This window comes from Balaenoptera borealis (genome assembly GCF_965194805.1).
Source record: "Balaenoptera borealis genome assembly, chromosome: 6".
Classification (NCBI taxonomy): Eukaryota; Metazoa; Chordata; class Mammalia; order Artiodactyla; family Balaenopteridae; genus Balaenoptera; species Balaenoptera borealis.
The window spans coordinates 63,250,246-63,265,032 of record NC_138863.1 but is presented as its reverse complement, the minus strand read 5'-3'; the positions used below and the strand labels follow the sequence as shown (position 1 = coordinate 63,265,032).

At 37.8% G+C, this 14,787-nt stretch overlaps 1 protein-coding gene across 1 annotated transcript in view; it reads right to left on the bottom strand.

Annotated features, from left to right (window-relative positions):
* The window catches only part of LRP2 (LDL receptor related protein 2), a 198,846-nt gene that overhangs the window by 125,963 nt on the left and 58,096 nt on the right, over nucleotides 1-14,787 (bottom strand). Inside the window, exons 9-13 of the mRNA XM_082396835.1 lie at nucleotides 14,141-14,260; nucleotides 8,406-8,534; nucleotides 6,623-6,792; nucleotides 2,540-2,763; nucleotides 371-577 (exon numbers count right to left, since the gene is read on the bottom strand). Of these exons, the coding sequence (XP_082252961.1) occupies nucleotides 371-577; nucleotides 2,540-2,763; nucleotides 6,623-6,792; nucleotides 8,406-8,534; nucleotides 14,141-14,260 (850 nt within the window). The remainder of the gene's footprint in view (nucleotides 1-370; nucleotides 578-2,539; nucleotides 2,764-6,622; nucleotides 6,793-8,405; nucleotides 8,535-14,140; nucleotides 14,261-14,787) is intronic.

Here is a 14,787-nt window from a genome sequence, read left to right as displayed (position 1 = left end):
TAAAACTTGTTTACTAGAGGGAAGATAGAAAGCTAAAAGATAAAGTGATCTTTGGAAACAAACCATAAGGGACCCAGACAAATAAATGGACTCGGAAGTTAATGAAAATAATGTGCTTCATGTGGGAGTGAGAGAGGGCTTGGAGAAGAGAAATCAAAGAACAAATGCTGTAGGTAATATTTAATGAGTGTTAATATGGAACACAAGCTAAAACTCAGAGCAGGTCACAACGTGCAATGTCAACACAAAGATCATTCAAGTTATGTCAACCAACAAAGCAATCTTTTAATTCTAGTCCTTCAGTTTCTCTCTCCATAAATTTTATGTATTTCCCCAAAACGTATAAAGATATAAAAAAAATACTTCTTACCTTTGAATTCCATCATAAGTTACAGTCTCAATGTAATCAAACCGGGAGTCAACCCAGTAAACACGCTTTGATACCAAATCCAGGGTTATCCCAGCAGGCCATCCCAGCTTTCTTGTCACCAAGTCTTTACGGTTGGAGCCATCCATGAAAGCCCTTTCTATCTTAGGTATCCCAGAAAAGCTCTGCCAATCTGAGAAAAATAAATAACTACAAAAGAAAACCAAAAGATGAAAGAATCAGTTCTTTTACAAGTTTACCTAGAAAATATTTTTTGAGATTGTATGTTTGGATCAATGGAAATTTCCTCTAGCTGATTAGAGAACCATGGGGGTTTAAAACAATAGAGAAATTTTAAAGTATTAAAAATCAGAAACTGTGAGGGCCAATCAGGAGAGTCAACAACTCCAAATAGCAACTATTAAAATGTACTAACTGGCAGGCAAAAAAAAAAAAAAATGCACATCTACCTTCTTAACTTCTTAATATTCTCCCCGATCCCTGACTCCATCCTTTACTTCTCTTTTTTACAGCCAGCAAAAAGGCTGTAAAAAAGAAAAAACTATCAAGCCATTTCCCTCCATCCTTCACTTCTCTTTTTTACAGCCAGCAAAAAGGCTGTAAAAAAGAAAAAACTATCAAGCCATTTCCCTCCTTAATTCCTCATTCTAAGGCATGGTCTAGAGAACATATACATCATTTTCAAGGAAGGACAGCTGAAATCATGAAATAGAAATGAATAATCACCATTCACCAACACTTAAGTAGCCTCAAGTTCATCCAAGGCTCCTAAGACCCAACTGTGAAAATCTAGGAGAAAGCTAGTCCCCCATAACTGGTCTCAAATGTGAAGATGAGGAAAATTTTAATTTACACCTGGAGAAAAGTAAGCATTATCACTATTGCTGGATTGATTCACAGTTGAACAACTTGTAATGAGGTATTAACACTGACATCTCAACCCCAGTCTCTAACAAGAAATCACTAAAAGGGATAGATCTGATAGGGGATAGAGTAGGGTAATCAAATAGTTAGCTTAGAAACCACATTAGGGGATTGCAGATACAGAGGGAACTTTAGGGGGCTTTGGGAGACCACAGTAAGTTAATGATCACTCAAGAAAGTAATGGAAAAATCCTGAAACAATGTGGGCTTGCTTGACTCATGAAGCAGAGCAAGTCGCTTAGCATCAAAGCCAGACTGGCTTGCTTAACAACAAAACCAAGCCAACTTGCTTACCAACAAAACTATGCAACAGAAGCATGAGACATGCCCCAAAACAATAAAACAACAGTGGAAAATAAGGTCTACAATCTGCCCAGTGATGTCAACAAGTTAATGACCCCTAAGGCATTCTCTTTGCACACACAAAAAAACAATAACTTATGGAAAGGTGATATTTCAAAGTGAAAGACCCTCATTGTACTGAGACCTGAAATCATTTCTCCATAGTGCCGTGACAGTCCCGGAGACACCATATAGGTTCAAAAACTCCCCCGCCCAACGTATAGGAGGAGTTAATGATGGAAGACTCAAAGAATGAAAAAGAAGGTGGTCTTCTACCCCTCCCCTCTCTTCCTTTGATTATAAAAATGTAGCCCACTAAGTACTCGGGGCAGCACAACACTCGCCTGCCCGCTTGTAAGCCTCACAAGCGTCCTATTCTAATAAATCACTTCTTATCTATCACTGCCTCTCGCCGAATTCTCTCTGCCCTGAGACATAAAGAACCGGGGATATTCAGAGCCCCTCGCAACGCCACCTAGTGGTTTCAGATCTATCCCCTCTTTAAAACAACTTTACAACTTATGTTAGAGTGATCATGTTAATAATGGTTTAGTTGTGACAATACTATTAGAGTCAGAAAACAGAATCCAATTTCTCAGCCAGGAGAATGTGGCAAACACTAAGAATAAAATTCATACCCCAAAAATATCACATGTTTTTAGGACACCAGTAGGTGTGTTTGGACTGCATATCCTCAAATTGGATTATATTTAGCCAACTCCTTTAAAGCTTCTATGAAAAGAGATATGAAATAAACATGGATTCTAGAGTACAGAACCTAAAAGAAGTCAGGATTAACCTTCAATTATGCCAATGGATGTTTGTGTACAGGGGAGAAATAAAACTCCAAAAATGCTGGAATCAGTATGTTTTCACATAACTTACCCAACAGTTGGGTCCACGGCAATTCCTCTTGGATGTCCCAAATGTTCACTTATAATGGTAATCCGTTGGCTTCCATCCAAATTTACCATATCTATGCAGTTGACATTGGTCTCTACAACATAAAGTTTATTATTTACCCAGTCCACAGCCAGATTCTCTGGGTCTTCAACAGAAACATTGAGAACTTCTTGGATATCTAAACCATTAATGTCAACTGAAAAAACCTGAAAGAAAAACCAAAATTATTACACTTCTTAAGCATAATTCACTGGGAGCAGTTTTCCTATACTTCATTCCAGGGACCTATCTTTGTTGCACAAATCAGTCATTTGGATTTAAAAAAAAAAGAATTCATATATGGCCTTTCTTATGTTGAGGTAGGTTCCCTCTATGCCCATTTTCTGGAGCGTTTTTATCATAAATGGGTGTTGAATTTTGTCAAAAGCTTTTTCTGCATCTATTGAGATGATCATATGGTTTTTATTCTTCAATTTGTTAATATGGTGTATCACATTGATTTGCATATATTGAAGAAACCTTGCATCCCTGGGAAAAGTCCCACTTGATCATGGTGTATGATCCTTTTAATGTGTTGTTGGATTCTATTTGCTAGTATTTTGTTCAGGATTTTTGCATCTATGTTCATCAGTGATATTGGTCTATAATTTTCTTTTCTTGTGATGTCTTTTTCTGGTTTTGGTATCAGGGTGATCGTGGCTTCATAGAATGAATTTGGGAGTGTTTCTCCCTCTGCAATTTTTTGGAAGAGTTTGAGATGGATCAGTTTTAGCTCTTCTCTAAATGTGTGATAGAATTCGCCTGTGAAGCCATGTGGTCCTGTACTTTTGTTTGTTGGAAGATTTTTAATAATGGTTTCAATTTCATTACCTGTGATAGGTCTGTTTATATTTTCTAATTCTTCCTGGTTCAGTCTTGGAAAATTGTACCTTTCCAAGAATTTGTCCATTTCTTTGTGGTTGTCCATTTTATTGGCATATAGTTGTTTGTAGTAGTCTCTTATAATTCTTTGTATTTCTGCGGTGTCAGTTGTGATTTCTCCTTTTTCATTTCTAATTTTATTGATTTGAGTCCTCTCCCTTTCTTCCTTGATGAGTCTGGCTAAGGGTTTATCAATTTTGTTTATCTTCTCAAAGAACCAGCTTTTAGTTTTATTGATCTTTGCTATTGTTTTCTTCATTTCTATTTATTTCTGCTCTGATCTTTATGATTTCTTTCCTTCTACTGACTTTGGGTTTTGTTTGTTCTTCTTTCTCTAGTTGTTTTAAGTGTAGGGTTAGATTGTTTATTTGAGATTTTTCTTGTTTCTTGAGGTGAGATTAAATTGCTATAAGCTTCCTCCTTAGAACTGCGTTTGCTGCGTCCCATAGGTTTTGGGTCATCGTGTTTTCATTGTCATTTGTTTCTATTTATTTTTTTATTTCTTCTTTGATTTCTTCAGTGATCTCTTGGTTATTCAGTAGCACACTGTTTAGCCTCCATGTATTTGTGTTTTTTACAGTTTTTTTCCTGTAATCGATCTCCAATCTCATAGCGTTGTGGTCAGAACAGATGCTTGATACAATTTCAATTTTCTTAAATTTTCCGAGGCTTGATTTGTGACCCAAGATGTGATCTATCCTGGAAAATGTTCTGTGTGCACTTGAGAAGAAAGTGTATTCTTCCACTTTTGGGTGGAATGTTCTAAAAATATCAGTTAAGTCTATCTGGTCTATTGTGTCATTTAAAGCTTGTGTTTCCTTATTTATTTTCTGTTTGGATGATCTGTCCATTGGTGTAAGTGGGGTGTTAAAGTCCCCTACTATTATTGTGTTACTGTCGATTTCCCCTTTCATGGCTGTTAGCATTTGCCTAATATATTGAGGTGTTCCTATGTTGGGTGCATAAACATTTATAATTGTTATATCTTCTTCTTGGATTGATCCTTTGATCATTATGTAGTGTCCCTCCTTATCTCTTGTAACAGTCTTTATTTTAAAGTCTATTTTATCTGATACGAGTATTGCTACTCCAGCTTTCTTTTGATTTCCATTTGCATGGAATATCTTTTTCCATCCCTTCACTTTCAGTCTGTATGTATCCCTAGGTCTGAAGTGGGTCTGTTGTAGACAGCATACATATGGGTCTTGTTTTTGTATCCATTCAGCCAGTCTGCGGAGCTCAATATCAAAAAAACAAACAATCCAATTTAAAAATGGGTGGAAGACCTAAATAGACATTTCACCAAGGAAGACATACAGATGGCCAAGAGGCACATGAAAAGATGCTCAACATCACTAATTATTAGAGAAATGCAAACCAAAACTGCAATGAGGTATCACCTCACGCCAGTCAGAATGGCCCTTAGCAAAAAAGCTAGAAACAATAAATGCTGGAAAGGGTGTGGTAAAAAGGGAACCCTCCTGCACTGCTGGTGGGAATGTAAATTGATACAACCACTATGGAAAATAGGACGGAGGTTCCTTAAAAAACTAAAAATAGAACTACCATATGACCCAGCAATCCCACTACTGGGCATATACCCTGAGAAAACCATAATTCAAAAAGAGACATGCACCATAATGTTCATTGCAGCACTATTTACAATAGCCAGGACATGCAACCAACCTAAATGTCCACCGACAGATGAATGGATAAAGAATATGTGGTACATATATACAGTGGAATATTACTCAGCCATAAAAAGAAACAAAATTGAGTTATTTGTAGTGAGGTGGATGGACCTAGAGTCTGTCATGCAGAGTGAAGTAAGTCAAAAAGAGAAAAACAAATACTCTATGCTAACACATATATATGGAATCTAAAAAAAACCCAAAAAATGGTACTGATGAACCTAGTTGCAGGGCAGGAATAAAGATGTAGACATAGAGAATGGACTTGAGGACACGGGGTGGGAGGGGGAAGCTGGGCAAAGTGAGAGTAGCATCGACATATATACACTACCGAATATAAAATAGTTAGCTAGTGGGAAGCAGCAGCATAGCACAGGGAGATCATCTGGGTGCTTTGTGATGACCTAGAGGCATGGGATAGGGAGGATGGGAGGGAAGCTCAGGAGGGAGGGGATATGGGGACATATGTATGCATATGGCTGATTCACTTTGTTGTACAACAGAAACTAACACAGTATTGTGAAGCAATTATACTCCAATAAAGATCTATTAAAAAAAAAAAAAGAATTCACTGGAGACTTGTTATTTTACATCATGGATTACTGGGGGCAGGGAGTTTCTTTAAAAGCATATGAGGCATATATAAAAAGTTGAGTTTACAAAAAAAAAGCCTGCATTTCTAATTCTCGGTAGTTAGAGAAAGTTTAATTCAATGTGGATTTCTTGGTGGAGGAGGTGGTAGTGGTTTGTTTTGATTTCTAGCTGTCATTAAATCAGATCTGCTAATAATCCAAAGTCTCAATTTTTAGAAATTTTATGCAATTTTATCAGTTAATTGAATTAAAATTTTATTAATGGTACAAGGAAATGTAAGGGAAGAAATAAAATTCCGTAACTCTTTAAGAGTCTCTAAAATTTATGTTTTAAAAATCTCCGTTGCATTACTCAAGGTTGAAATCAGATCCATCACACTTTCCAAATAAGAGAGCATAATGAAATTTTGGCTGTTAAACAAAATACTGTCAATATTTGCTACCCAATCCTCAATTACTGTTCCATTTAGAAGATGCAGGTAAAAATCTGATTTTTATCATACAGGAAAGCAGAATACTTTTTACATTTTAAATGATCAAGTTTCAAAAATTACTACCAAATATCTACCCAGTTTTGAAAGAATGTCTACTATTTCTTTTAATTAGGCTTTTGGACTCCATTTCGAATAAAATTAAAAGTTGCTCAAGGCTAATCCATATAATAGAGTGCTTTGTATAATAGGTCACATGTAATACTATAGCTGTAAAAGGTGCTGATTAACATAAAATATCTCAAGGGCCTTTTTTGTTAGAAAACAAAGGAACTTTCCCCTCTACTCCCCCAAAAATGAAAAGCTATCAACACTTTGTGCTTGGAGTTCTATCAGCTCCCAAGCTACGCTCCAGAAATTTCTATTTACCTTATTTTGCACAATGTCAGTCCAAAAGACTCTATGTAGGTGATAGTGAAAATCCACACCCACAGCCGATCCACGATTTTGAGACTCTACCAGGATCTCAAAGGTGCTTCCATGAATATCACCCCTTAGCAAATCCCGACCATTGGAGAAGATCACAGAGGCCTCACCAACTAAATGTGAAGAAGGAAGGCACTATCAGTCTTTTCAAGTGAACAAAGATGATGAAGCAACTTACAACCTCGTTTTCTTATTTGGTTTTAAACCTTCTGAGGCACACATATATGTCATTCTATCCATTTTCCAGATGGGCAAACTGAGGCACAAAGAGGCTTAATGAAATGTCCAAAATCACAGTAAGTTAGGAACAGAGTCTGCCAAGAACTCGAATGTCCTGATTGCTAGTTCAATGACACTGAGGTATCATCGATAATCTTTGATGATGTGGGCACCTTACCCCAGGTGCAACTTTAGATTGTGTAAAACACAAAACACATTTTAAGGATTAGTGAGAAACCACTCTGTGAAAAACATGGCAATGGTGGATCCAAATTTGCTATACCCGTATACTCACAAGAATGCAAAATGAATAAGGTTATTCACTGAGGTCTTGTTTGCAATATCAAAGGGTAAGAAATAATATAAAAGTCCATAAGTAAAGGACTAGTTAAATAAATTATATACAACCAAAAAACTGGATTTTGCCACTATTAAAAAAACTGTACACCTGAAACACTGGAAATCAACTATATTTCAATTTAAAAATACAACAAAAATTTTTTTAAAAAATGAAAGAAAGCTGTCTGTGCTGATATGGAAAGCCCTTGAAAATATAGTATGCGACATTAGCAAGATGAAGAACTGTATGTATAGTTTACCACCATATATGTAAAAATAGGGTTAAGTATATTTGTATATTCTTATTTATGCATTTAACAATCTCTAGAATTAAAATAAACAGTGATTATCCATAGGAGAGGAGAAGTGGGAAACTAGGCAGAGGGGAACAGAGATGGTGGGGGGAGGTCATATATCTATTTTATATTTTTGAAAATATGAGTATAATACCTATTCAAAAATAAATAAATGTTAAAAATCAGTTGTAAAAATCTAAAAGTTCGTCCACAGCATATCAGTATTTCTACACAAAAACAACTAGAAAATGGTCAATTCATAGATCATGTGGGCCGATAAGTTTCAGAAAGGCCCCAAAGGCACCTTAAACAGGTGTGAAAAAAACAATTGGAAAAAAAGAGTAAAGATCTTATTACCCAGAAATCCATGGTGACAAAAATGCTTTGGGAGGCCCAATTTTTTAAAACAAATTTTCATGACTTTTCTCTACCACAGTACTCTTAGAATGAGGGCATTTTCACAAACTAATCCAAATTTAGCAGGTCCATTTTGAACCACCTCTAAATTTTGCACAAACAATGCCTATTGGTACTTGTCACCATATGGTAGGTACAGTACTTAAAAGTAGGTCAAATGTACTCATAAAATTTACGTGATAGATGACATAATATTCCAGTCCCAAAGTGAACAAGCAACCAATAAAAATTTTAAAAAAACAAAAAAAACCTGTTAATCCACAAGTTGGTCCCTAATAACCAAAGTATGAAATTAATGTTGACCTATTCTTCCAACAGCAGGAGCCACTCCTGATTTGTGGTAATAAAACCCTGCCATCCGCATCAATGCTGATATATCTTTTGTCGTCTGCTATGGAAAGAGGATAGTCATCAGAAGTTTACTGTTCAGAAACACGTGTCTTTAATTTACTCACAAGAAGAATTAGCTTTACAGCGCTGTTGGTGCTCCAAGATATACCCCTCTACACAGTGGCACTGGTGATGGCCAATTCGGTCTTCACATATCTGGTCACAAACTCCCCACATCTGGCAATCATCAAAATCTGCCATATAGGAAATAACCGTTTATAATCATGTTTAACAGCATTTCTTGAGCACCTTCTGAAAAAACTCTTGGACAAGCTATACAGGAATATGGTGATGCCCCTGCCTAAGTAAGTACCCTCTAGGGGGAAAAAAATAGGCATCATCATACTAGGGAAAACCCAAGGTTTTTTAAAATCTACGTAAAGGATAACTTTGCAGGTGATGCACAACACTGCTTGGACACATTGCCTTTGCATTTCATTTGTTAATGTTGGTTTACAAAATATCTGACTTTTAGTATAAATGCATCCCTTTAAAATTGTGCTTTCCAATATGGTAGCCACTGCCCTCTGCAGCTTCTCAAATTTATATTTAGATTAACTAAAATAAAATAAATTTAATGATTCAATTTCCAAGTCACACTTGCCACCTTTCAAATGCTACATATGATTAGTGTTTACCATACTGGAAGACACAGACATTTCCATCACTGCAGAAAGAACTGCCTTATATCCAGTGGCTCAGTAAGACACAAATCTGTGCCTGCAATAAAGTATCTGAAAAGGTCTGTTTACCCAGCTGCCTTTCCTCTGATGTCAAAAATCGTAACCAAAATTAAAATCATTTTTAAGACATGAAAAGTATATTCTCTTCTGATTATTCATTCATTGAATAAGTGCTTATTGAAAATCCATTACATAATAGAGCTCTGTTCAATGCCATAATAGTCTCAGTTCTACCGTGTAAAAAGAGTTTCAATATAATTGACATATAAACAATACAATATGCGGGGGAAAGAAAGTGTCTTTTTCAAAGATTATAAAGCTTAAGGGGCACAGAAATTGTCCTATCTTTGGTCCACTGGTGCCAAATATTTCATTTGACCCCCCAAGTTCACATCCACTCTTCAGCCTCCTTCACCCTGCTCTCTTCCCGTGGAGAATGACCTCCACAGCCTACACCAACAAGGTTCCCACCCCCTAGGGCTTCAGGAAATTCGCAAGTAAATTATAATTCCTGAGACCCTCAGGTCTAGGATTCTCCAGAATTTCTAGGATCCGATCACACTTGCAGAGTTGTGAGTTGAGTTCTACCACACCTGCTGGATGGCCCACCATCTTGTGACTCCCCAGCAAGAAAGACCAAGAAAGTCCTGGGATCAAGATAACAGTTCCCATTGACCCTCCAGACCAAGTATAACAACATGGACCAGCATATCTTTCATTCCAAGGACTGTGACGAAGAAAAAATTAATCCAATTTGGACATGACAAGATAAAAGGACATGTGGGTAAAAATAAAAGGCCCGCATTTGATCTATGTCTCCTGTGCCCTCGCCTCAGCCCTAACAAAGCACCACGTGAGGCTTCGCTTCAGCAGGAATAAAAGTACAGGACATTCGCCCTCAAACTCCCAGGGTGTCATGACCTCATTCTGAATGCAAGACACTATGACTATGTCTAAGGGTCTGGAGTCACCCTGGGAGCAGTTCTCATGTCAAAAAGAGGGTGAAGTCATAACTAGGAATTCTTGGGTGCAAATGCCCTTCCTATCACCTGGGCTACAAATACTTTACAGGTTTAAATGAGTGTATAAACACTGTCACTTTTAATGACTGAATAAGATTCTATTCTCCATTATGAAGAAGAATGAAGGCTAATTAATATCCATTGTCCGCCAAAGGGAAGACAAGAAAAATGAAAGGAGACCTGAGGTTTTCAAGAGACTAGAAAAGGTAGTAGAAACTGTAAAAAACACTAAAGTGCTGCTTTACAATACTCCAGCCCGTTACCTTGATCTACTTTCCTTTTTATTCTTTGTCCCCTCCTACCAACAAACATGGTTTTGAAAGTAATTCAAAAAAATGTTTTTTAGCATAGACCCCCTTGGACGCCCTCTGATCCACCTGGCTGTGTGAAATCCCACCATGCTGAATGACCGTCCTGCTCTAACTCTGCACGACGATGTCATTCCCTCAACAAACAGCATGTCCTGTCAATCAGAAACAATAACCCCGGGAAACTGCTCCGGCAGCATGCCTCAGAGGCTCCACAGCCAGGTCAAGACCACCAGCAGCAGAGGAACGGAAGGACACAAAATTTCTTGTCAGGATTATTCCATTTTATTCTTGATGACCACTGAGGCATTCACTGGGGAGCCAGATCTAAGATGGTAAATGTTGTATAGGTTTCCAACACCTGAAGCCTCTGTGATGAGTCAGCCATGCAGAGGATTACAGCCATAAAGAGAGTATTTGCTGAACTGAAACGCTTGAAAGAGCAGACCTAAACATTTCCCCTAAAAGCTCAGCTGAAACAAGTGTAACTGGTTTCGTGGTGTCATGTATTGAAACTAATGAGTTCTCTTTACAAAGAGAGCAAAATATGGTCTTCTTTGAAAGAAATGTGAAATCACTGTTAACCAAGCTTCGAAACTCAGAGGCAAAGGGTACATTCTTAAAGGAGAGGGAAGGTCACAGAAAAGGTCTCTGCAGGTGTCAGGGGGTCTCACATTCACAAAAGCCCTCAACTGCAGACTTTTGAGCTTATATCCAAAGGAAGTCATCTGTACTAAAGTCCTAGGCACATTGTAAAGGGACTGAAAGATGTTTGTGGAACTTAAAATTAGTGCCCCAGTATCAGACTACTTGCAGTGTGCTATGAACTGAATGTCTTCTATGAATCCTGAAATTATCCTGTGCACAGCATAATATTGCAAAATTCTGTTTTACATTCATTAATAGATTAAACATAAAAATCTTGTTATGAAAGTTTTTCTTTTCTTAAGGGCTGCAACAAATTTAAGTGACCTGGATCTCTGACCTACGACCCAAACCTCATCACAGGCTTAGCTATTAGAAAAGATGTTGGAAAACGTGTTGGAGAATGTGGCTCTAGGGTGGGGGGTGGGGGGGAAAGACCGAGAATAGGTTGTGAGGTATCACAAGAATGAACTAGGGATTCTGAAAGAGCAAGTCACTTTTACTGAAAAGACTTCATGGCCTATCAAGTTCCAACTACAAGGCAGTCCAGCCCTAACTCCTCTTTGGGGCTGAGAGGAAAAACAGAAAAGCTAGTGTAATACTGAGAACATGGCTTCTGGTATCTCTACTGGAATTCCTTTTCTACTAAGAGAAAGCAGAGGGGCCTAGAAAACTAAGAGACTGGAAATCGGATTGGCAGCTGGGTGGCAGTAAAGGGGGTGGAGAAGCCTGACATTTGGCAAAAACAGACGAGCAGCCTTATACCTACAGATGAGCACCATTCCGAGAAAAAAGGGATGCAGCCCTCGCAGTGATGCCAGGAAGCATAAGCAGGGGTTCCAAAGTGAGAAAACCACCGAACAAATGAGGACATTTGTGTGAAAAGTCTTTTTAAATGACTTGACTGCATCTGCAGTGTTACGATAATGATAATGATAATAATAAAACACAAAAAGTGTCCTATAATATCACTTAATGCTAGCTGCAGATCATAAATGTTTTACTTATAAAACGTTTTGAGACGATTAGAAATTTGGGGGCTTTCTTAAATAGTTCAAAGTTCTCTCTGAGTCTTCAGGATCTCTCAGGCTGATTTGCATAAAGCATTTGATCTTAACATGTTCTTGTCGGATAGAGTTACTTAAGAGGAGCAATCAGATCCAGGGCAAACTTTGGGACACGGTCCTGATATTAGAAATCTAAAATTACCTACTTTGAACACCACAAGAACAACCTCAACTGGATTGCTTTACCGGATATAAAAATCTTGGCATACAACAGGTAAATGAGCGAGCCCCATTACAATAGTTCTCAGTAACACTGAGGAATAGACTTTCTCAAGAGTTTGTAAACCAGAGTCTTTCTTTTTTTCTTTTTTCTTTTCTTTTATTTTTTGGCCGTGCCACATGGCTTGTGGGATCTTAGTTCCCTGACCAGGGATCGAACCCAGGCCCTCGGCAGTGAAACAGAGACCTAACCACTGGACCACCAGGGAACTCCCCAGAGTCTTTCTGACATTAAAATTTTTTCTGACTATGAGGAAATTATTAAGATCAACCATAATTAAGTTGGAAGCCATGAGCTGAGACTAAAGACTGAATAACTTCATTAGGTTTATCCAAATTCAGTATTTTTGGCCAAATTATATTAATATTTTAGAAATTATTTCAGAAGAAATACTTTTCTAAAAGTATTTCGTACGTGTGCCATGTTTGTTTTCATCCAAAAAGCCCTAAAGAATCTCAAATTTCTAAGGAGTATCAAAAGAACACAGATATCCTGGTAAAATTCTGAATCATCTATCTTTTGAAGATCCATAGATGAATACTTCATAGTAATGAATTGTTTCAGTTGCCTTCCAGATGCCTTTTCCCGACACCAGTAAAAACCCCTGTGGTCACTTCCTGCTAGTATGTCTGCTGTTCACATAACAAAAGTTAGAAAGAAGGAAAAAGAAATCAGAGCATTAAAAATTCATTGTTCAAACCCTAAAAAACTGAAAATTGATGATACTTGGCCATGTCTAATTCTCCCATCATAAGAACCCCTTCCTAATCACAGTGGGGTACAAAGCTGGCTTACATCAAAATCAAAATTTTCCCAGTAGGAGAAGTCATTCTTATCTTTCAGATAGGAAAGATGTCAGAAATATTTAGTGCACTGGTGTCTAATTCAATGCCAGCCACTGAATGGAAATAACATGATAGAGTTTGTTCTTCTTTAGTATTAGCTTCAAAAATCAATGGGATTAACAACCAGCACAGCATGGCACTGACTGGCCAGTGTGGTCAGTGGATCAGTGACCTGGTGATCCTCTGTTGTGTTGGGTGACCACTCTTTAGTTCCTGGAACCTGGGGAGGTTTGGACATCCTGGGAAGAGGCCAGAGGAGCAGGGTAAGGTGCTTGATGGATTCAAGGCAGCAGCTATTTACCAACTACGTGGAAGTATTTCAGTACAGTTGACCCTTGGCATTCTCCGGGGGTCGGTTCCAGGACCCCCCAGGATACCAAAACCCAAAGATGGTCAAGTTCCTTGTATAAAATGGTGTAGTGTTTACATATAACCTAGACACATCCTCCTATATACTTTAAATCATCCCTAGATTACTTATAATGCCTAATATCAATACAATGTAAATGCTATGTAAATAGTTATAAATACAATTTAAGTGCTATATAAATAGTTGCCTGCACACAGAAAGTTCAAGTTTTGCTTTTTGGAACTTTCTGCCTTTTTTTTTTTTTTATCCCCAGTTGATTTGAATCCGAAGTTGCGGAATTCACGGATAGGGAGGGCTAACTGTATTTAACAAGTATGGCCAATATCATTTCTGCTTCCAAGTACATAAAACACAAATACACAAAACACCAAAAGACTACCTCCATCATCGGGTGGTAGAAAGATATACACATAGCTAGTCAACTCACGCATCACACGACCCCTCTTTCGCCTTGGGTGCCTCACAAAAGTTTCTCAGAGTTAAAACTTCATACTGTCAGGTTTTCGGTGAGGACTGTGCTGCCCTTTGTTAATAGACGTTCCTATCCACAAGTACAAACTCCGTGATGTTACAGGGCATGGAACCCACCATTGCCGCAAGCGCCGTGATGAAAGACCAGGCCCTGCCACCTGTCACTTACCGACACAGTTATGGGTGCTATTTTCGTTGACGATAAAACCTGAGGGACAGTAACACATCCCTCCAACTGGTGACTTGTGGCATTGGTACTCACAGCCTAAGAACGGACACAAATCCACATCTAAACAGAGAAAAACACTTGGTGAAATGAACGGTGACCTCTGGACAAGGCTGATTTACAAGAAGTAAGAACTTCTTCTTTCAAAAGTAAAAGCTCAGTAAGCATGCAGCAGCCGCAGGAAATCTGTCACCATTCAAGCCTTCCTGCAATACAATGCAATAAAAAGCTCGGGAGGAGATATGGGGATATAGGTATACGTATAGCTGATTCACTTTGTTATAAAGTAGAAACTAATATACCATTGTAAAGCAATTACACTCCAATAAAGATGTTAAAAAAAATTAATAATAATAATTTTAAAAAGCTCAGCACATATTTTTAAAAAGTTGTAACTAAGTGTAAGCACAAGTCATCAGAAGTGCTGTTTATGGAAAAATCTGGTCATAAGTCTATCTTTGTGTCAACATCATAGAAGGAAATTCCCAAGAATTTCCAAATCACTGGACACTAAACACTAAACTCTTAACTTTTAACACTAAAAAGTTAATTAATCATGGCTAGCTTCAAGTGGTGGAATTTCAGGTGAT